This window comes from Plectropomus leopardus, chromosome 8, assembly GCF_026936395.1.
Source record: "Plectropomus leopardus strain MGB_pleo_1.0 chromosome 8, ASM2693639v1, whole genome shotgun sequence".
In the NCBI taxonomy this organism is placed as follows: Eukaryota; Metazoa; Chordata; class Actinopteri; order Perciformes; family Serranidae; genus Plectropomus; species Plectropomus leopardus.
Genome location: NC_142183.1, coordinates 25,185,275 through 25,207,910, shown reverse-complemented (window position 1 = coordinate 25,207,910; position 22,636 = coordinate 25,185,275). Strand labels below are relative to the sequence as shown.

The 22,636-nt window shown below is 42.8% G+C and overlaps 1 protein-coding gene across 3 annotated transcripts; it reads left to right on the top strand.

Annotated features, from left to right (window-relative positions):
• Positions 1-2,188: 2,188 nt before the first annotated feature.
• Positions 2,189-11,809, top strand: LOC121948456 (uncharacterized). Of its 3 annotated transcripts, none has more exons than XM_088081245.1 (2): positions 2,189-2,578; positions 3,156-11,809. In XM_088081245.1, exon 2 carries the CDS (start codon positions 3,230-3,232, stop codon positions 11,255-11,257), a length of 8,028 nt encoding a protein of 2,675 aa, XP_087937371.1. In that variant the 5' UTR covers positions 2,189-2,578; positions 3,156-3,229; the 3' UTR covers positions 11,258-11,809. The 3 variants fall into 3 exon arrangements, with proteins under 3 accessions (XP_087937371.1, XP_042349785.2, XP_087937370.1); XM_042493851.2 differs by having other exon boundaries at positions 3,151-11,809; XM_088081244.1 differs by having other exon boundaries at positions 3,130-11,809.
• Positions 11,810-22,636: the final 10,827 nt, after the last annotated feature.

Sequence of the window (22,636 nt, the reverse complement as noted above, 5' to 3'; positions counted from 1 at the left end):
GCTCAACATGTGGACGCTGCACATCAGTCTCTCTACCAAGCCCGTTGATTTAGAAGAGTAATATACATTTGTCTGCTTATGGATGTCCACGCAGCACATTGTTTATGCATGACTTAATGGTGTGTTGCATTGCTGAGGCTGGGTGAGGTCGTTGGACTCGAGCAGGCTGGTGTGACTAATCTACCAGTGATGTAGACTAAAGCTCCCCATTGCTAAGGTGCTCATCATTCTTTCCCTCTGAGTCCTCCTCCAGTCTACTGTGCTGCCATAACCGCAGAGGTTAAAATATATCAGCGCTTCTGTGCACTTCAATTCACACAATCTCACACTCAGTACACACAAGTGCTTTCACGCATGCATGCATGTTGACCTTTCCAACCTATTAAAACTGTTTAGTTATGAACAATCATGTTTTACACTTTCACTTTGTTTTTGATGTAACATCTGTTTTTATTTATAACACATAAAAAATTGTGCAGGTCCATTTATGAGCTATAATCATAGCCATCTTCACCTTATAGTGCCTGTTTAGAGTTCAGCAAGGTGATGATTCATGTTTGTCATGCCATTAGAGCCTCCAGTGAAATATGAAATTATTTACAGGATATCCTTGAAAAGGAGTCTTTGGGCTTTACTAACAGTAATTCAGTTATACACAATTAACCATTTAAAACCACAGCAAATTGGCTTGATATCTTTAAATAACATGGGAAGAAGGTGACATGACAATAAATGGCCCAAACATTAGCAAGAAATTTGTAAAAAGTTATAAGTAAATTACCTAAAAATAAGCAGAAAACAAAAAGCCATTACTAAAAAGTTATATGAATTTTACTGGAAAGTTTAAAAAAAAAAAGTAATAAACAAACAAGACATTAACCTTAAGGGAATGCTAAAAAAAAATCTAATATATAAGTAAAACTATGATGTTATTTTCTGGTGATTTTTTGTTTTTTGCTAAAATCTAGCTAACTATTTCTTTTGGTCACCTATTACTAATTTTTAGCATTTTGCGGGACATTTCTTGCCAAGTTACGATTTTCACCCATGTTTTCAAAAGAATTCAAACAAATGTTCCCATGTTTCAGAGGTTTAAATGTTTGTGAAATGAGTCTGAACACAGCACAAGAAAAATAATCTAGATCCAGGTGTCAAAGGGTTAATGATGTAATAACATGATATATAACTCTTTTGTTAAAACCAAATCCGCCAAGGTCACAGACTACGCTCCCACTTTGGCCACAGTCACACCAATAATGTGTGCACTTGCGGCAATGTATGACACCTCAGACAGATAAGAGAGCCAAATAACATTTACTAGATGGTTGACTTTTCAGTGTGGTGCCAGCACATATAATATACCCTCAGTCACTGCCTTTTGCAACATTCAGTCAGGCTGCAATCGAAGATTTTCCATTGGCTTGCCCTGAGTGACTTAATGACTGAGAATGGCTGGTAATCTCATAAGGTATTACGTTAGGGACAGGGGGCTTATGCAAACTCCCTACCATCAAACATGCCCAGACAACCACAATATGGTCTGGAGGGTACTGCTATTGTACCAATAATAATAAGCACAGTAAAAAAACATAACCCCCTTTGATCAAACATTTGGCATGTGTTTATGACAGGAAAGCTTAAATGTGAATTAGAGACAAAAACATTTGATCCTCAAATGTGAAATATCCAGACATGAAAAGAAAAAAGCATGACTTTAAAACATGTGTGAGCACCTTACCGAGTGTTCATAACCATGCAGTGCACAAGAGTTCTGCATGTGACCTGTCAAAGTTGACAGTTAACCTTTGACCTGTTGTACCCGAGCTACACCTTACAGTATCATTCACCCCGGCACACACTCACAAACACACACATACAAGCATACATTAACCACACCCTTAATGTTAAGTATAACATCATGTGTAGAGGTTAAATGGACAATGTGTGGGCTGTACTTCGATCTCTGTATTTTCCCTTTCTTCCCCCTTCCAGCATTCCCAGGGAAACAGCTAAAGCTATGGCTATCTGGCCCTGATAGTATGGGTCTATATATAGAGGAGCCCTGTGACTGATTTGGCTCCAAGTGTCAGATTCCAGGCGCACTCACTTGTCCTGGCCGGATCAGCACCTGCTGCTAACTATAAACCTACCCACCCCTGGTGCCGCCCCCCCTTTAGCCCAGCTCACACAGGAAAACCAATGTCCAACCAAATCCTAGCCAGGAGAAGAAAAAAGATTCAGGTTAGACTCTGTAAGCAATTTCCCCGAGGCCAGCTCAGAGGGGAGGGGCAGAAATGGAGATGGAAGCATTAGAGGATGTAATGGGCCCGAGCGAGATGTCCCTCTGTGCTTTTTCTATTCAAGTCTGATACAGTGCCTTTTACATTCTGAAGTTGTCTAGACAGTGTGGCTCTGCCAGACTGGGCCGTACGGAGCTGCTCACTCCTCAATTCAGCAAAGAGGGCTTGTAAATGTGGAGTGTGCTGTGAATTTCGAGAGACAGTTCGGTGGATGAGGGGGAAATATTGCAACACAGAGGAACTCCATGCCCTTGGGAAAGCCTCATCATTGGCCAAAGGTACAGTACCAATCATTCTGTCTTTTCCTAGTAGCATGAGGAGCAGGCTCTCTTTCTTTAATCAGTCCCACAGAAGGCGATGTGGATGGTTTAGAGATAGGGTGTGTTTTTAGAAAAGCTAATCTGACCATTGTCACTTTCCATGTTCATGTAAATTGATTAATTCTCAGGTTTTGTGTATTCAAACAAGTCGCAAGTAATATATAATGTCTAGATTAAATCTTATGAGCATTTAAGCAGGAGTATTTTTAGTCGGTGTAAAGTGAATCTTGTGTATTCTTTTGTGTAAATTTGAAATTTCTTGCTACTGCTCTTGAAGGCAGAGTGACCATGATATTTTTGTTCTGGACCCTTCTTTGGGGTTTAAAATATATCTGTGTACTGCACGTATTCTCAGAAAATTTGAGTTTTGAAGCTACATTTTCAGTTGACAAGGAAAACAAAATAGAAACATTGCACGATTTAGCCTTTATATTAATATTTTCTTTGTCTCTCTGTGATATTCATTAGTGTTACTGGTGATATAAATGAATGAGCTACACACTTTCCAGGTGACCATATCTTATTTCCAGTCCAGGAGCAGAGCCCAGAGCAGACGAGGGGAGCAGACTGGACAGGCCACAGTGAGAATTTGGAGCTTGTGGATGAGCGATGGACAGCTGGACTCTCCAGGGGGACAGCTACTCCTTCCTGCGTAGTGCACCCCACCGCAACTTTTCCCTTTGCCATCGTGACGGCACCCCCAACCACATTGAAATCTTTGACATCATCAACGTCCCTAGTCAGCGCAGTGCCATTTCAGAGACCACCTGCCTTTGTGACATTTTTGGAGACGACTGTGAGTCACCGTCCCTCTCAAGCAGCCCCGCTGTAGGGGCTGTTGTCCCTTCCCAGAGGGAGGTGGACGGGATAGCTGCTGCATCACCTCTGGTGGATGATCAGAACGACTCCTCGGGTTCTTATCACACAGCGCCGGGTTCCAGTGAAGGAGAGGAGGGCTTTGAGGATTCAAGAGAAAGACTTTACAGCCCCCTGTTTCAGAGAGAGTCTGCAGTGAGGAGGCAGTCAGAGGGGGAGGAACTGAGCTCTGGGCATCCTGAAGTCTCTGAGGACAATAGCCCAAATTTAGATCCAAAAAGCAAATCACCAGCACCTCAGCTTAGTACAGCTAGCCCATCATCTGACATCCTCAACACTGGTCATAACCGCCCCTGTACCCTCAGCACAGAGAGAAGAACAACATCCTTGTCTTCTTCCTCAGCTGAAAAACGATGCTCACCATCATCCCCTAGCCCTAGAGAGGTTGAGCCAGACACTGAAACAAGGAGAACCACTCCCTCTTTCAAAGATAGACATAATAGCCTCTCGCATCAGTCTTTATCTCCAAGTCCCTCCCCTGAGCCTCGGAACTGTGTCAGCTCATCCTCCTCTGAATCTGTGAACACTCAATCGTTACCTGAGCTAAGGAGCATCTACGTCCCTCAGCACAGCAATTCCTCACCTGAACCCACATCCAGAGATTGTTCTCTAGATTGTACAAAATCAGCGTTTGAAACCAGAGCCATCCTTTCATCTCCTTTACCTTCATTCATTGACACAGAGCTATCACCCCAGTTGAAAGAAACACTGGCTTCTCCTGAGTTGAATAATAGACCCTACTCCCCTGATACTCAAGCATCATCTCCTTTTTCTGAACTACGAGGGAGGATCTCACTCCCTGATCTCCTCAGCAGAGGCTCCACACCTGATATTGAAGATCATACCCCCACCCCTGAGCTGATCTCTGATCCCTCCAGTGCAGAAAGGGACACCACGACTACTCCTGAGTTTAAAGACACAAGGTTATCATCTGAACCTGTCAGTGCTGTGTCTACACCTGCCCCTCGATACACACCTCCCTCACCTGTCATTTCAATAGCAACATCTCCTGAGCTTGTTGAGAGTGGTGTCTTACCTGAATTAAGACACACAGCTTCCTCACCTGGCCTGCTCACTGCTGCTTCTCCAGTTACAACCGGGGCAAGAACTCCCTCTCCCAGACATATTTCAACACCTTCTGAAAGCAGAACCCAGGTGTCTTCACCTGCTGTAAGTCATAACTTATCACCATCACCAAGGAACTGCTCTCCCATAGAGCACAGACATACAGCTCCCTCACCTGAAATCAGGATTACAGCTTCATCACCCAAGGTCGGTAGGAGAGAGTGGTCTTCTGAAGCGGAGACAACATCAGCATCTACACTCCTAGAGCCTCACTTTGCTTCATCAAGAAGCCTCACTGCGTCCCCTCATATTACAGGGATTTCTTACTCTGTTGTTCAGCCAGAGGACAGGGAAACTCCCCCATTTCCTGAGCTCTCTCGTCTCTCTACCCCAGAGCTTCATAGGACACTTGCGTCCCCTGAAGCAAGGAGCCCTACACCAAGCAGAGACAGTATACAGAGCAGTATAGCAGAGTCCACTGGCACACCAAGAGGCTCACCTCATATATCGGACTTTGCAAGCTCTGCCCTGCAGCCTGAAATCCCTCTGTCGCCACAGCCCAGGTACCAAACACCTTCACCTCAGCAGAAGAATCACACTCCTTCACCTGAGCCAAGATATCAAACCCCTTCATCAGAAAAGTATCTAAGTCCCTCACCTCAGCACAGAAGTAGAGATCCATCACCTGTTGCCCCATCTCCTGAGAATTGTTATCAACAGTGTCCATTGGCAATCCAGTCCACAGTGAGAGAGTATAACCCTCAGAATACACAGCCTATTCCTCCTCTAAGAAACACAACTGAGGTTGAGACGGATTCCTACTCTGTTGATAATACAGAAACAAAAGAGAGTGCGTCACCCTTATTTGAATTAGACAGAGGAGACAAACCAGGTATAGTTGACATTAAAAGCAGTTCACCATTGGTGCCAGATCAGTCACCTGCATCACATTTACCTCTCTTAGCTGAGAACAAGGTAGAGAGTTCACTAAAACAACAAAGCACAGAGACAGAAGCAAGTGTAGCTTCCTTCCCCGAGGAAAAACAAACAATTAGCCCTATCTTTGAGCACAAAGAGGACACTTATAATAATCCATCATTTGCAAACAAGTCTCCCTCTCCTAATCTTAAAGTCTCTAAGGACAAGAGTCCAAATATTTCACTTGTCCACACCTCACCTGTGCAGAGACTGGAAAACCCACTGCAGCAATTCAACACTTATTCCCTAACTTCTGAAAGTAGCAGCTCATTAAAATCATCTTGGACACCTGAGCCTGCAAGAAGACAGCTGTCAACCAAAGTTAGACGTGAAAACAGAGAACGGATAACAGAGGACATGGCCCACCATGTAAACAGAAGGCGCACTCCTTCTCCGCCACTCACCAGGTTTACACCTGTCCACATCATAGCCCCTGAGAAACCATACAGACAGTGGCAGAACAGAAGCCGCAGCCCCTCTCAGGTTGTAGCATCCTCACTGAGTGGAAATTTTAAGGAAGTGGTGACAAATAGGGAAATCCCCAATGTTGCTTATGTTGATAATAATAGCCAGGCCCACTGGGTCAGGCAGGGAAGGCAATTGGAGATGGAGAGGGAAATGCATCTGGAAGAGAATAGAAAAGTAGGTAGGGAGCATCGAAGGGAAAGGGAGATGGAGAAGGAGAGAAAGAGGGAGGAGCCGGTTCCTGAAAAGGGGAAGGGTTGGCAGGGGGACGCCAGTTACAGAGGGGAACAGGTTGAGCTGTCATTCAATGCCAGGAATAGAAAAGGGCCTGTGAGTCGCGGTGCAGCTCCCACAAGCAGAGAGACCCGTCAGGGATTGCCAACAGTGCATTCCTATTCAGAGGGCTTGCTTGCCACCAGACAGCTACAGCAACAACAGCTTAGACTTGCTTCCCAACAAGACCCCAGGGGTGGTGTTCCTAGCAGACGCCTTCAACCTCCTGCACCCCACAACAAGAGCAGTGCTCCTGGACGCGTGGCTGCAAACAGGCCCTGCCAGAGTTCCAGCTCCAGCATGGGGAGTGAGCTTGATGACGCAGATGATGAGGTGAAGTGGTTCACAGACTTGGCTTTCCGCAGCCTGTCAAGCCCTGAAGTAGATTACCTTGACATGTACAACTCCAGCCACCGTTCATCTACCAACATTTCTCAACCATCTACCCAGGACAGCCCAGCTGGGGTCAGTGCCTCCTGGCCGGCCTATGCTGACTTCAGGGGTTCTGCTCAAAAGCTGGACAATGATGAACTTTCCCTCCAGCAACCATCTTCATACTACTCAGATGGCCTCGATCCAGCAAGGCGTTATGAGATGGGTAGCTTTGAGTGCGTAGATGTGGCTGTGGAAAGAGAGGACTCCAGGAGGGTTAGAAGAGGAGTGCCAAAGAGACAAATCCAGCTGAAGAGGAAGAGTAATGCTGAAGGGAAGCAGGATGAGAGCAGTGAAAATAGTAGTCCAGGGTTACCAGGGATGTTGGAAAGCCCCTCTCTAGAGGGTCACTCCAGAGAGACATTTATTAGACAACACAGCACACCAGCAGCAATGCAGGAATGCTACCCTTCTGAGTGCAGTCCTGAGCCCAATCAACAAAATGAAAGAAAATCAAAACTCCAGAAATCTGCTTCTCTGGATGAAACCTGCACCAAAACCAAGATGGCCACTTGTCTTATCAAGAGTGTGTTGTCTAAGAAGATGCAGAGTGTTGATAAACAGCCTGATGACCAGGCAGAAGAAGAAGGGAGCCCTGCTTTTGAGAAAAACAACCCACCAACAGAAAGTGCAGCTGCACCACTCAAAGAGTCCCCAAAACCTGATGCACATAATTTAAGTTCCAGCCTTCAGTCAGATTATAGTGTCTCATCTGAGGGTGTCCCTGGGAGAGGAGAAACAAGCACAAAGGATGGAGCCAAACCACCAAGAAGCTTTGGAGGGAGATCCAGTAATAGGCCAGGTTCATCCAGCAGCAGCAGAAGTGTTAGCTTTTCACAGACTGAGAGCGAAGAGACTGATTCTCAAAGCAGGAGTGCCACATCTTTAAGGTCTGACAGTTCTGAATTTAAAGCACCATTTGATAGTAAACAGTCAAGAAGTGGAGTACAAAGAGCAGATGACAGTAAAACATGGGACGGAAGAGAGAGTGGTGACTCAGCAAATGCCATTGCCAGGAATATGGACGCTCCTTCTGCCACTGGAGCCGGCAGCAAACAGGCCAGAGTGACAAACAGAGACCAGGAATTTGAAAACACAGAGGACCATAAACAACTGCAACAGAGTGCCAAGGACACCCACATGTCACAAACACAGGATATCACGCTCAAAGCAGTGGAGAAAAAGAAGGCCTCCCTAAATGTCCGTCTCACACCTGAGGCAGAAAACAAATCTGAAGCTTCTTCACCAGATATAAAGGAGGAAAGGCTAAAGAGCAGCGTGGATGACAAAACAGAGGAGGAAGAAGGAAATAATAAAGTAAAGGTCCCCATTCACAAAGTCAGAGATGTGAGGCGGCTTGTGAAAAATACATATAATCTGTCCTTCAAGGCGACAAGTGCTGTAATGCCAACAAATGTGAATGAAGAAAGGTTGGAAACTTTTAATGAGGAAAGGAGGGAAGAGGTCATAGCAGAAGAGGAGAGGGAGGTAAGCCAAGAGATAAGGAGGGTGGAGAGGGAAGATGAGTTCAGGATGGAGAGGGAAGAGGGACAGAATGAAGAGGTAAAGCTGTTAACCTTATCTCCACCTCATCAGAGCAAAGGAAGTCCTCGACCACAACCAATGCAAATTGAGTACAAGGCTGTTTGCTGGAAAGAAGACAAAAATAAAACGCCATGCAGCAAGAAAGATTCTGAGTACCCAGGTGAAGAACCCCATTCTTCTCCAAAGCTTGTCACAGAGGTAAGCAGAGAATCGCCCTCGAATGCAAATACAATTAATTACACAACTGGAGACACAGCAATTGCAAAGCCATGTCAACGTGATCTAAACATGGCAGCAGAAACATCAGAGACAGAAATGCATAGAGTGCCAGACAACGAGGACAAACCATTGGTGGTTAGAAAACCCCCCATGCTCGGCAGCCTCCCCAAACAGCCCAGTAAGGAAAGAGAGGTGTCCACTGCTGTAGTGTTAATCAGGGATGCATCCAACAGGACCAAGACATCTGCATCGCCAGCTCAGGAAGAGATTCCAATCCAAACCACAGCTGCTTCACGTTCACCTGGACCTACTACACCTGCTAGCAGTGGCCACTCAGTTTCCATGTTATTAAAGGAAAAAGGCTACCAAGCTGACATTGGAGCAGTAGTGGGTGACAGCCAAAATGGAGGTAAAGGGGCTCCACATAAGCATGTGAACTGCCTAGAGATCCCCCTTCAGACCACATTTCCTGCAGATGGAGGGCGCAGTGAGTCTCACAGAGAGAGGACATTTTCCTCCTCATCCACCACATCTGGCCCTTCAGCAGCACCTGATAATACAGACACACTAACAAAGACGAGAGAAGACGAGGGCAGTAAGCCTACACTAAAAGACACAGCAAAGCAAAAAAGTGCTTCTCTGCTGAGGAATTCCCAGGATCAAACACCACTTCCTGCCAAAGCGAAGGAACTTGGAGATTTTGAAGCCGTTAAAAGACTAGATCCGACTTTCCCCCCAAGGTCACCTGCAATACGGAGATTCAAACCACAGCCAATTGAGGTTAAGTCACTCTCTAAAGAAACACAGAAACAAGAGGTACCCACAAACCTTACAGGAAGCAGCGGGCCTCAAACCATTGAAGTAAAATCTATAGCTAAAAATTCTCAAAAGCCGGTGGTGCCTCCAAAGCCAAGCTGCAAATTTAAACCTGCGGATTTAGGAGCAACTCCAAATGATGCACAGAAACCATCGGCAACAATATCGACTGTAAAACCACAAGGTGAAGAGAGGCCTCAAACTATTGTAGTGTCCTCGCCAACAATCTATAGAAAGATCTCCAGTGAGTCCACATCAACATCAAACTATACAAGAAAACTAGCTGTGTCTGCGGTATCCAGCCTCAAACCTCCTCCTTGCAAAGCAGCAGCAACCACCAGCTCCAATCTCTCATACCAGTCAACAACACCATCAGAGACAGAGGCATCTAATGACAGAGGTCAGCAACAAAAGCCAGTGGCCTTACCTCAGAGCTCTAGATATACACAAAGACCCACAACTTTGGCTGCAGCTCCAGTATCAGCCACTGGGCCGGGATTGACCTCAGCCCCAGGTCAAGTGTCTGACCTGAAAGCAAACCTTGTACCTGGACCTGACTCAGCTGGAACCAACCAGCCACACCAGCCAGCTGTTATGGATACAGACAACCAATCACAGAATCCCAGGTTGGCATACCCTCAAGAACAAACTATGCCGGTAGCTTCAAACAATACAAAACAACCCGCACCTGTTTCCACAACACAGGCGCCAGGATACACACACCAGCAATACCGCAGATCGCTCTCCAGCGAGCGCTCCCAACGAACAGATGACATGCGTTTTTACGCCTCAGATGACCCTCCAAGCTACGATGAAAGGGAGAGCTTCAGTCCACTCATGCTCCCAGATCTGACTCCCAGGAGGTCAAATCGCTATCAGCCCTCCTCCCGCCCTCCTCCCTGCTCCTGCACAGCTGGCTGCCCTTCCCACCCTGGTCTCACCCCTCCTCACCATCACCGCAGCCCCCATAACCTCACCCCTCCTGCCCCTTCACACTCTCCAGGCCAGACACTACCTTACCCAGTGGCTCAGCCCCCTCTCCGCCCCCATCAGTGCAGACCTGACCCTCAGCCGATGAGCTACCAGCCTGGCTCTCCCAAATCAAGTCCTCTTGGTCCAAGCCAGCCACCAGGCATGTACCAGCCTCTCCACCAGCCTCCTCCTTGCCCTCCCCACCCCTCACTCATACAGGCTTGCCCTGCTGACCGCCAGGTACAGCCACCCCAGCATATCGATCCTCGACGACCTCCTGTCCACAGGTCCCCCCAACAACAGCCTCCAAGCATGGCTGGGGCTCCTTACAGCGATCATGGTCACAACCACTCCCCTGGCCTTCCTCCTATGGATCCCCAGTACCTATGTGGCCCTCAAAGCCTGGGGCCATCCTATGGCTCTGAATATGGGGGAGACAGCTCCAGTTTGTACTCAGAGAGCAGCTATGCACAGCCACCTCGCAGAGTGCTCCTGGATCCTGAGACTGGGAAGTATTTTTACATTGAGGTGCCTGTACAGCCACTGAGAAAAATGTTGTTTGACCCAGAGACTGGCCAATATGTGGAAGTGCTCATCCCGCAGCAAGCAATGTCACATTCAGGCCTGTATCCTCCCTCAGCAGCCCCCTACCCATCTCTCCACAACCCCAACATGTACGCTCCTGCTCCGCAGTACATGCCATATGCAGCTCCCCCTCCCCAAGCCCACCCCCAGGCTCAGCCTCAGCCACCCCGATATCCCGAGGCTTCTGCTACAGCAACAATGCACCCAGGTGGGCCTGGGGTCAGCTACAGAAATCCCTCGGGTCAGGGGTCCAAGCCAGAGACCCCCAACCATCCACCACTGGACCAGAGCTACCTGGAGAGTATGTATTATGTCCCTACAGGGATGAACGCAAGCCCCAATCCCACCCCACCAGACTATTACCACAAACATCCCCCCAACCTTCCCCCAACAGGGGGGAAAAGGTCCTGAAATAGAGGACAGAGGCCGCCTTCCTGGAGCCTGTTGGGTTTTAAATACACCGTGTATAAAGGAGGTGTCTAATGTTAGCCTGTAATGTTACTTGAGTTTTCACATTGCAACTGAAGACAGCAATTCTTTGGTTGTTGTTCATTTGCCGCTGCTGCTGCTGCTGCTTGTTCTGTGCTACATTGCCTTTATAGCCCAAGATATATTCTTGAGTTAATACTTTCTAAAACATGATGGAGAGTAAGCCTTTTTTATGAGGTGTTCTTAAAATTATAACATAAATCTAAAATGATTTATTACAATTTTTGTCACTTTTGATACAGGACACAAACATCATACTGTACGTTCACCAGTTATGCACAGGCAGTACAAATCAATAGGTTTACTGATTTAGAGATGTGTGTACTTTGACAACCGATATTCCCAAAAAACTTGAAAATACTGTTTTAAAAGAACCTCATATTTATATTATTTTGTTTCTCTTATATTGGATGAGTGAGTTTGTGCACATGATGTCTGCAACAGCAATGCCAATAAAATATGTCATATATAAATTGCTCTGTACTCATATCTGTTTTTGTTTAGAGTTCTCCATCTCTACATCTATTTATTAGAAAAATCATGTAAGCATGGTGTTATATACTAAAACTATAGTCACGTAGCTTTACGAAATAATGCAGTCTTGCAAAGTCTTTCTATGAAATGTTATTTCACTTTGTAATGTCTTTAGAAATTGCATTTGTTTTCATAGTTTGCAGTGAGAGGTGTGGGTAAAAAAACAATACAATTAGGGAGTTTCTCAGGGGGCATGTGCACAGACATTGTCCCTGCTCCTCATCTTATTACCACATAAGTGTACCAAATTTACTCATTTACAATATAAAGAACTCTACAATCTCGTATATATGAAACCATATATTAGTTTTAGAGATCCATAAAAGATTCTGACCCAAAGAGAGTATTCTGACTAAAAAAGATAAAGTGTATAAGAGGAAGTTATTGCAAGATATTTCACTACAAATGCATCAATCATTTTGGCCAGCTTCTGCTTTGAAACCAGCATTGCACCTTCAGTTATTTCTGTCTTTGCTTTTGGAGGGCACTGTCACTATTAACAGGGTGCAACAGAAAAACAAAACAAAAAACTTTATTTATAATACTGACTTATCAACCAGTGGTTTTGATTTGGAGAAAGTATATCACATAACATAAATGTAATTGAAAAAAACATCCCTTGACTTCTGTAAGACATACAAAGCAATAATATTCAGTATAAAGAGGTGTCCCCAATATGCATAATACATTATACTACTGTGACCACTGGAGGGTGCCACAGACCACCAGAGGAGCACAGGAAGTCCAACCTGAAGTTATGTCTAACCTCTCGTGAGAAGACCCAGTCACTGTAAAACACACTTTAATGATTTCCTAATCAAAACCTGACACCATAACTAGAACCAGAGCCCAATTTGTTTGTTCAGAGGGACAGAAATGGTCTCCCCTTTCTTTGATATGGATGGTAGTAAGATTAACACTAGGTCTGACCAGTAGCTGAGGGGGCTTCAATGTGTGTGTTGGTTGTGGCTGCGCATGTGGCCCGAATGAACAAAACATTGTTTCATATGAAAGAGGAAAAGCCCTTAAGGTGCGGTTTTGCCAGACAGCACCTGGCAAAACGTGAGGAATCCACAACTCCTTATCATGAGGAATGCTAACTGAATCAGAGGACAGATACTGCCATGTCCTACTAAATAATCCCCACAACAGCCACTTTGTTACTAAGGAGGACACTAAACCTACGTAGATATGGCATGTCATATAAGTGAGAAGAGATGTGGCCGCCAAGTTTATCAGTTAAAAAGTTATCACTGCACAGCAACAGCATGTAACAACAAAACACTAGTGATAGCACACAGGTTCAAAAATTAAAATCAAATTTAAAATGACTTTATGTTGAATAATAGTTCACAGAAAATAAACTTGGACTCAATCCATCTCTTTACAACTTCCTCCTGGTCAATGGAATGCAATGTTTTGTCAAGTTTATTGCCTTCATCCTGCATTGTCACAACCTGGATAACGATTAGAGACACACCTTGGGAACACACACTAATCTGTATAAACCCACTGACACACCTAATACAAAATCACTTCCAGACAAATACACACACTTCCGCACACACTGGACCTGTTCCAAGAAGCAGCTTTACAGTGTTATCCTACTTTTTAAAAAAATGAACCTCAGAACCTGCTCAAATCTGACATAAAAAGACTAATTTTGCAATGTTTTTTTTTTTTTTTAAATAATCCAGCATATCAGCTTCTTTAAGCAGATCCCAGCACAGTGTTGGTTTATTGTATTTATTGTTAAGGCAGTCTACATACACAGACTACCTGAGACCCTTGGGACATGTAACAAGTGCTTTTCTTTAAATTAGTTAAAATATTAAATGACTAGTGCAGCGGTCAGTTCATTTTTGGCCAAAAATTTAAAAATCTGTTTGGAGCCTCATGACATCCAATGAGGATGACACAACCTATAAAGTCTTAATTACCCTATCAATAGGTCTAATTTGATATGTTTAACCACAAGGTAGCTACTCTGCAGTGGACTATTTATGATTAATTGGTAAAACAAAATGATATGTTCCATTTTCTTCTGAGACTTTCTATTTTTTGGATTTGGAATCCATAGTTAGCCTTGCCAGAGAGACTCAACACTAGACCACCACTGCAAAGGTAGGGCAAGATTTAGAGGAAAAGGCACCAGGCTGTGGATGTGTGATTGTTGTTGACAAAATATTCAGATATTTTTAAATATTTTGTGGAGAAGCTACAGTGGAGAATGTCAGAAACACTTTCCACAATATTATAAATGAATATTAAAATGAAAAAAAAACCATTAGTCATTGCCTTATAATTTTTGTCAAAGCTACAAGAGCCACTGGAGAGTGGCTGAAGAGCCACATCCAGCTTTGGAGCTGCAGGTTGCCTACCCGTGGTTGTGTTTGTAGGATTTTGTGGCATCTAGCAGTGAGGTTGCAGATTGTAACAGAAACTTCCCCCATGTGCCTAGCATGTGCGAGAATGGTATGGTTGGCCAATAAGAAAACCTGAATAGCCCTATTTAGAGCCAGTACTTGATTTGGAAGAAGCATAGAAGAGGACCTGCTCTGTATGGGGATATAAACAGCTCATTCTAAGGTAACAAAACACAATGATTCTCAGTTTCAGGTGATTAAAACTAATGCAGTTAGTATTATAAACCACCATTTCTGCTGATATATCTCCCTAAAACATACACACTGCAGCTTCTTCCTAATGGTCATTTAACATGAATCAACATTTTCCAGACACATCCTTCCTCATCGTGTGTATGACTACAGTGAATTCCAATCATACACACTAAACAGCCACCATGACATCATTAGCAGAGCTCTGGGCTGTTTCCAGTGCGCCTGTTATTGTTATGGTTATGTGACCACTTTTACCACACAATGTGAGGACACACACACACACACACACACACACACACACACACACACACACACACACACACACACACACACACACACACACACACACACACACACACACATACACACACACACACACACACACTGTAGGAGTCCCATCATCCATGGCACACCCAAAAGTGAGTGGGTGCGTTTGAATCTGGAGCCACGTTTGATGTGTGGACCCACTGAGGGGGGCTGATTGTTCAATGGAAAAGTCCTCTCTACATTGTCTTTCTGGTATCAGGAATGTAGAAAAGTGTGGGTGGCATGGGCCCAGCAGGCAGATATCATGCAGTGTTTTAAGTGATGATAAGTAAGTTGTTTGGAATAAAAAGTACCATGTGCTTCCTGACATTTTCCAGCCAGTGCCCGCTGCTTGTATGGGCAGAGATTAGATGTCAATAGTTTATAAAAGACAAATCCTAGCTAGTGATGACTGCATCGCCGACTCAGTGATATATAAAGGAGCGCTTTGTGTGTCAGTCAGTCTGTCCATGACTGTCTGTGTGTATGATTTATCGATGAAAGGGAGGAAACCAGATCATGAGGTGAATGTCTGGTTGCTGTCAGACACTGATATTAGTAACCTGTCTGGCTGAGAACCACCTTTCCTGTCCCTCGTCAACTTTCCTATAAATAAAGGGAAAATGACCCAGAAAAAAACAGTTGTGTTTATTAAAAAACACCCATTAAAATAATTTTGACTCATCATGAGGCTTTTGCGACCCATAGTGGGGGTGGTGACCCCCAGGTTGGGAACCAGTGTTGTATATGCAGATCATTAGTGATATTTATACTGAAGAAGGTAAGATATGCCAAAGTATTTATCAGAAAGAAATAACCAAAAGAACTGCATCTGAGTTATGAGCGCAAGGCTTTCTGCTCCTTATTTGTTGTAGCAACACCGATTTTCCCTCAGCTCTCTATTGGGTACCTTTTATTGCCTGACACTGCCATATAAGAAATGCAAAGAGAGGACAGGTTGCCTCCCATGCAGACTCAGGTGAATGCCCATATAAGGCTTCATTCCTGGTGGAAGTGGGCGGGGCTACGTGCAGTGTGAGTGTGCAGTGCGTGTGCTGATTGTGACAGCCGGTGAGTGAAGCAAGACAAGCTGCGATAAGAGAAAGGAGAGACATGTAAGACGCAGAGTGAACACCTGAAACCGTACCTTCCGGCAATCACCTTGTTGCCTAGCAAGCAGAACATAATACCGAGTATGTGGTGTGTGTGCGTGTGTGTGTGTGTGTGTCATACAGAAAGACGTCCCCCTCTCTCCACCAGGTGGTGTGCCCACCTGTCTGACTTTGCAGACTTCACGTCATCTCATGTGATTGCTTCAGCCCAAACTCCGGTAATATCAATAATCAGACGTAAATTAAGCTTCACATGACTCACCTGTACAGCAACGTTTGTTTCTTATTATTGATTTTGTCCGAAATTAGGGTGAAGTCAGGTAATGTGGGACATCAGGTAAAGGGGACACGTTTTTACAATTTGTGAATTTTAAAAATGCTATTATCAGCCAGTCACCAAACATGTTGTTGTGTTGTTGCAACAAATGTGTTTTAAATGAAACACTCATTTTATTGGTCTGAGATAACTAGCATGGGCATGGGAGAGAGCCAAAAAGCCACACTCCCAAGACTTCAAGGAAAGTTATGTGGCATGTCTATTTCCTCATGTTGGTAATTAGAGTCCTGCAGCTATAATAATAAGGGTAGGATGCTGTGTTTTATTAAATGTTTGATTTATTATTAATATATTTTTCCAATACACTTTGCTTTTAATATGAATCAATTTTAAGTGAATAATTAATGCATTCAGGTAAAATGGGACAAACATTAAATTAAAAATGAACATTTTTGTAATATGAAACCGGTATGTTTTTAGGCTATAAGGTGCTATAATATCACGACGTATTCCACTGCATGCCACTCTGTCACATTTCAGACATTTTTAATATATTTTCATTTCAAAAAAATGTAATTTCATGAAGATGCATTTTAGTATTAACAGCAAAAGTAACACATGCAAAAGGTTTAAATAGATGTGATAAATCAAAATGATTGAAATTGTTAAAAGAAAAAGCAGCATTTCCTCATACATATAGAATGTATGAGATCTGGAACCATTAATTTTTGGTTTGTTTTGTTTTGTTTTGTTTTGTTTTTTTTTGATGAAAAATGGCTCACACAAAATAAATAGTTGCCAATTAATTTTCTAACTGAGTAATTCTTTTAGTTGCGTTCAGCTTCATCTTTTTGGTTTGTGTGAAAAGTCTTAATTTGTATATTAGTTATCTACTAGTTATCTATCTAGTAGTTGAGTAAAAAGTAAAATATTTCTCTCTCAAGTGTAGTGTTAGTAGTAGAAATTTGATTAAATGATATTATTGCATGTTCCTCAAAGATAAAACTTATTTTTCCTTGTGTGTGATAACATTTGGTGGACTGTGAAAACAAGATGTTTTCTCTTATCTTGGAAAGAGTGCTCTTCACCACTCATAAAACTTTCCCTTACCTAAGAGAAAAGGAAAAAAACATTGGTGAATTCCAAAAAATCAGTTCGTACGAACAAGACAAGAACAATTCCTGGATATGAGCAAAAATAAGAGAAAATTTGTTCATATATAGTTTCTTGCATGAGGCCCATTGTCCCATTTAACTTAATATGTCTTGACCTGTCTGAAGATTGTTTTATTTGACAATATGTTTTCTTCATAGAAATATAGCAGTGAGCCACAGCAAGCTATAAAAGTAAGACTTAAGGTAGACTGCAGAGTTTTTAGGTGTCTTGGTATGAGGTAATTCTTGGTAATCTACCAAAAAGTGTCTCAAATTACCTTACTTCAACATAGACAGAGACACTCTAGCTTGATATTACTGTTATGAGCTACAACAGCTAACAGACTAAAAATGGCTCAGGAGGAAGATGTTTTCATTTATAGTGGAATTCATTAGTCTAGACTAGTCTCGTCCCTTAGGTGTCCCAGGACCCCTCATGTCTAGGGAGGAAATTGTTAGTTATAGTAGTATGAGTCTAGTCCTGTCTCTGAGACTGGGGCACACACACACACACACACACCGTACACATAAACACACTCGTTGAGGATGAGGTAGCCAAAATATGATGTCATAGCCTGATCACTTTACCCGTCCTCCTCCTCTTCCTCCTCCCATGACCTGGATGGCAGATCAATGAGGAATGGAAGGAATGACAAGAGAGAGACTTAGTGTGTGTATGTGTGTAAGAAAGAGGTGAGTTATTGACACGAGCAAGCTGTTTGCTGCCTCCATCCTGAATTACTCATGTCTAAATTTTTAGTGATACCATGCCGTTACACCTTTTCTCAAAGCTCTACATATTAAGTTGGACAGTGATGATAGCCCACATGGGCTGCAGCCGACTGCAGGGAGGTCTGGCAGATATTAAGCGAGGGAATCTCCTGGGAATCAGCCTTTGGTCTCATTCAGTGGTCAGGTCTGTTATGGGCTGGTGTGTGTGGGTCACCAGATTCCTCAAGCATGAAGTAAAAGTAATGAGTCATACAAGGGTGGCCCTGGCCTCACAGACTGTAGACATCAGACATTTAATAATGCAACTATAAGCCATTAGAGCAGAAAGCAATAACAGTAATTGCATCAGTCTCTGTTTTTTTTAGGAAATAGTAATATTTATGTTTTCCTTCTCTCACCTAAGAACTTCCAAGGAATGCATTTGAAGAGTGAAGATCCTGCAGCACAACTACGCAGCATTACCAGAGGTCAACACCAAGGTGCCAAGCAGTTGGTAGAGAGGTGGGTGCAAGCAGAGATAGAGGGTGACAAATTTCCACACAAGGAAAAGCAAAGAAGTGGATGTCATGGTTGTATTTTATGCTACTCATTAACTTTGATATTCATTAAGCGGGTCAAAGTTGACACAAGTAGCAGTTCTTTGTGAATTTCATTTTGTAAAACATCTCTCCTCCAAATATAAACAGGGCAAACACGACCAGCAAGTCAGGAGCTAATTTAGGATCCCACAGTTTTATTAGAATAAGAGGAATAATTGAGCCTCTCTGTAGACAGTTGGGAAAGAATGAATCATTTATGAATCAGAGTTATCTGGGATAGTCTGTATATTAGACATTAAAGGGGACCTGTTGTGCTAATTTTCAGGTTCATACATATATTCATGGTTTCTGCCAAAACATGTTTACATGCTTTAATGCTCAAAAAACACTTTATTTTTCTCATATTGTCTGTGTTGTAACACTTGTAGTCACCCTTTGTCTGAGACGCATCATTTTAGTTCCTTTCTCTTTAAGGCCCCCTATGAAAAAATGCAGTCTATGCTGATCCGTCATTGCAGCGAGGGAACTTTCAATGTAAAAAACAACAAAAAAACAACACAAATAAAAGCTTCGAAACCAAAATCATCACACCCTAGCATGTTCTAGCAGAATAATGATCTGAATTTTGGGAGAAATTAACATCATCAGCAACCAAGATTACATGTTTCCCTGATGTTAGGATCATTTAGCAGTGTATGTAATGTAAACATTTGCAGTTGTGTGCCTGGAGTAGATCACTATATAAAGAAAACTGCCATGAGCTGAGGTCAGCTTGAATAAAAAGTTAAAAAAAAAAAAACCCACATCAGCAAGTATTCAGTTCACATTATCTGGTCAAAATTCATATACATTTTAAGCAATTTAGGTTCCATCATAAAGTATGTCATGCAAGTGAACCAATACAAACAAAAGAAATGGTCAAGATTGCCATATTGACATTTAAAGAGGCCCTATCATACTTTTGGGTGTTTTCTCTTTTCTTTATTGTTTTGTATAGCATTTTTGTGCTTGTTAAAGGTTTCCTAAGTAATAAAGCCCAACGTCCAAGCAAAAGGCAGCTCTCCCTCGGAAGGCACTGCTCCTAAACTGCCTGAAACAGCTCATTTGAGTTTTTGTGTTTACTTCCATAACTTAGGGATATCACAATGTAACAAACAGAATATAATGTGCATAGAGAGAGCCAGCTGACCATTCAGGTGTGTCGATCAATTTACAATGTCAGATAATGAATTAAGTAACATGCTGGAAAACATTCTGCCTTAAAAGTTGCCAGTACCTGCCAGTAGCCGGACCGGTACAGTGGATTCAGTTATTTCTGCCTCAGTCTATAGCTAGCTAACTGTGTATGAAATATGCATCACTCGTCTCACGGTTAATTTATTTGTGATGCATTTTATTTAAACATCAATGCACAATTCAGTTGCAGCTTGTATGATTTTATTTGACAAATAAGTTCACTGACTGATTGACATGTCGTTGAACAGCAGTGAATGTTGTTGACGCTGTATAATGGCGGAGCCCATGTGATGTCACCGCAACATGTTTGGAGGTGGTTGGGTTCGCTGTCGGCCTGACTCTGGGGATGATCCATCGTGGGTGCGGCTCTGCGCAACTTGGCACATTCTAACTAGTCATGGAACACAAATCAAGGCAGCATTGTTTGAGTCAGTCCAGCCAAAAGTGTCAATGGAAAAGTCATAATGGTAGATCCAAAAGAATGAACCTGAAAAGCTCTGTTGAACTGAGGGGGACCAACACACTGACACATTCCAGTTTTAAGTGACTAATGCAAATAAATTACAGGAGTAAGCCCTTAAAATTGGATCTAATAACGGCTGTTATCCCGTCATTCACAGTAACCATGAGATTAACAAGACAAGCACCTAAAGCAGCAAACAAACAATACGTGCAGGACACTCAACTTAATAGTTTTGTTGACTGGATAATTTGTCATGCAGGTCTTTGCCCCTGTATTGTTTGCAGTAATTATCAGTTAGGTGTCATGTTTTTTTTCCATCCTTGAGCCCGAGTGACGTTTTTCCAGGCAGCATGAAACACATTAGCAAAGTGATAAGAAAACCCAAAACACAGTTTATTAATGTGTTTTTATTCTCACGAAATCATCCATAATCTTCCATTGTAGACTGACAGCGATTTTCCCCAGAAACCACAACACAGAATATCTCATATCACGGCTTGAAGTCATATCACTCGTTTACAGTTTGTTATTGTGTTGATGGGTGGAGGTACAGCGTGATAATGAGCTCTTTGTCATACCTTCCCTTCAGCAATGTGCCACTGGTAGGGCTTAGCAGTGTGTTCGATATGACAGTTACAGGGCATCCAGTGCCAGCCACGGAAAATTAAACATCAGTCAAAATGGTATTTTTAGGAATGTCATGCAGGTTGGTATGTACTTTGGGCAGACCATAATACAGTGATAACAATAGGCCTCTTTCTTACTCAAGATATTTTGACATGTCACAGTAGGAGAAGCACAGATGTAGATTTAAACAATAAGCCACCAGAGGCCGCGGTTTACAGGGATTTTAGAACAGCGAAGGGACGTTGTTTGGCCGACGTGGAGATTCAATGCAAAAATGTATTGGCGAATAGCATTTTTCTGCCAAGCAAAGTAGTTCTTCAGCAAAATTTAGCAGAACACCAAGCAGCACACAAACACATTGTAGAGTGCCAGCTGCTTTACAAATCTGTGGCAACAAAAAGCCAAATAAGTGCCCCCTATGTGCACTAGTATACCTAGAAAGAAAAAACAAGTACCCATCATGTTGCAGTTACATTAAAGCCACAGATACATATCTACAATCGACATTTTTTATGCTCACTTTCCCCGCTGGTCAAAGTTGCATCTTACCATAGATCATTGGTATAGTTTGTCTGCTTTGGGTGGCAGCAAGAAGTATTTTTTCAACTAAGGGACATGACATAGTTGGTTCCTTTGCTGCTACCTCATAAATCCTTGTAAGCTCTCTTTGTGTCTTTTGCAGCATCTTTGGGTTTTTAGTGCATTCACTGAATAACAGTCTTGTATACTCCTGACCGTTTTTGTCCTAGCTGATTATAAAATGATTTGGGTGTCTGTTGGCAGTTGCCTTCTTTAGCTATGCATGTGACAATAGGTGATTGATTGGCGTAGTAATACTGAAATTATAGCGCTGTCACAGCTGTGTGTTTACCAGATTTATTTTAAAAGCCAATGATAATCAAGGACCGGAACTGTCTATTTTACTTACTGAAATTGATGGCTGAATTCCATTTAGAAGCTCAGGGTCTTCCTCATGCTGCCCCGCTGTTACACTGTTGCAACTTGCTGTGACACTTGAATGAAACAGAGCCATCATAAATGTTCTTTGTGACACCGGTACTAATCCAACTATAACATGTTGCATGCCGTAAAAAACATGTTAGTTCAGTTTCCGACACAGGCTTTGTGGAGTAAGTATTTGTAGTTCCTCCTACATTTCTCAGGCGTGTGAGAAATTAACAACTCTGTACATAAAGTAGATACTAAGCTCTAATCTTAAGTGTACTATTGTGGCAATTAAAATACAATTAATTCATCTATATTATGAGCAATTACATAAATCCTGTATGGGTGGATGCCAATGAAGCTGCAATAATTAGGATGTTTTGTTGTTTTGAGCTGTCACCATGAAAACAATGTAATTATTATCTAAAATGTGAAAAGCTCCCTCACTTTAGTAGCAGTCAACTGCAAACCAAAAAGTCTGGTGACAGTCGTCTGCAATTTGAAAACTTACTAATCTCAAAGGTACTCTGTAGAGTTTTTGGCCACTAGTAGTGCAAGAGTATGTTTTTATGATTGGGTTACCATTTTGGTTATATCATGCACGTACAGGAGCTTGCATACAACGTGATTTGTATGCCTGACACGTTTCATGCTATCCCACTGACTGACAGACTGTTGACAGCTGTAATGCACGAAAAATAGAAATGTGTAAATAAAAGAGGTGAAGAGGACTGCGAGCAGGTAAACATTGATAT

Coding starts and splice junctions, on each gene's coding strand:
- LOC121948456 (XM_088081245.1), top strand. CDS start 3,230: ATGGACAGCTGGACTCTCCAGGGGGACAGCTACTCCTTCCTGCGTAGT.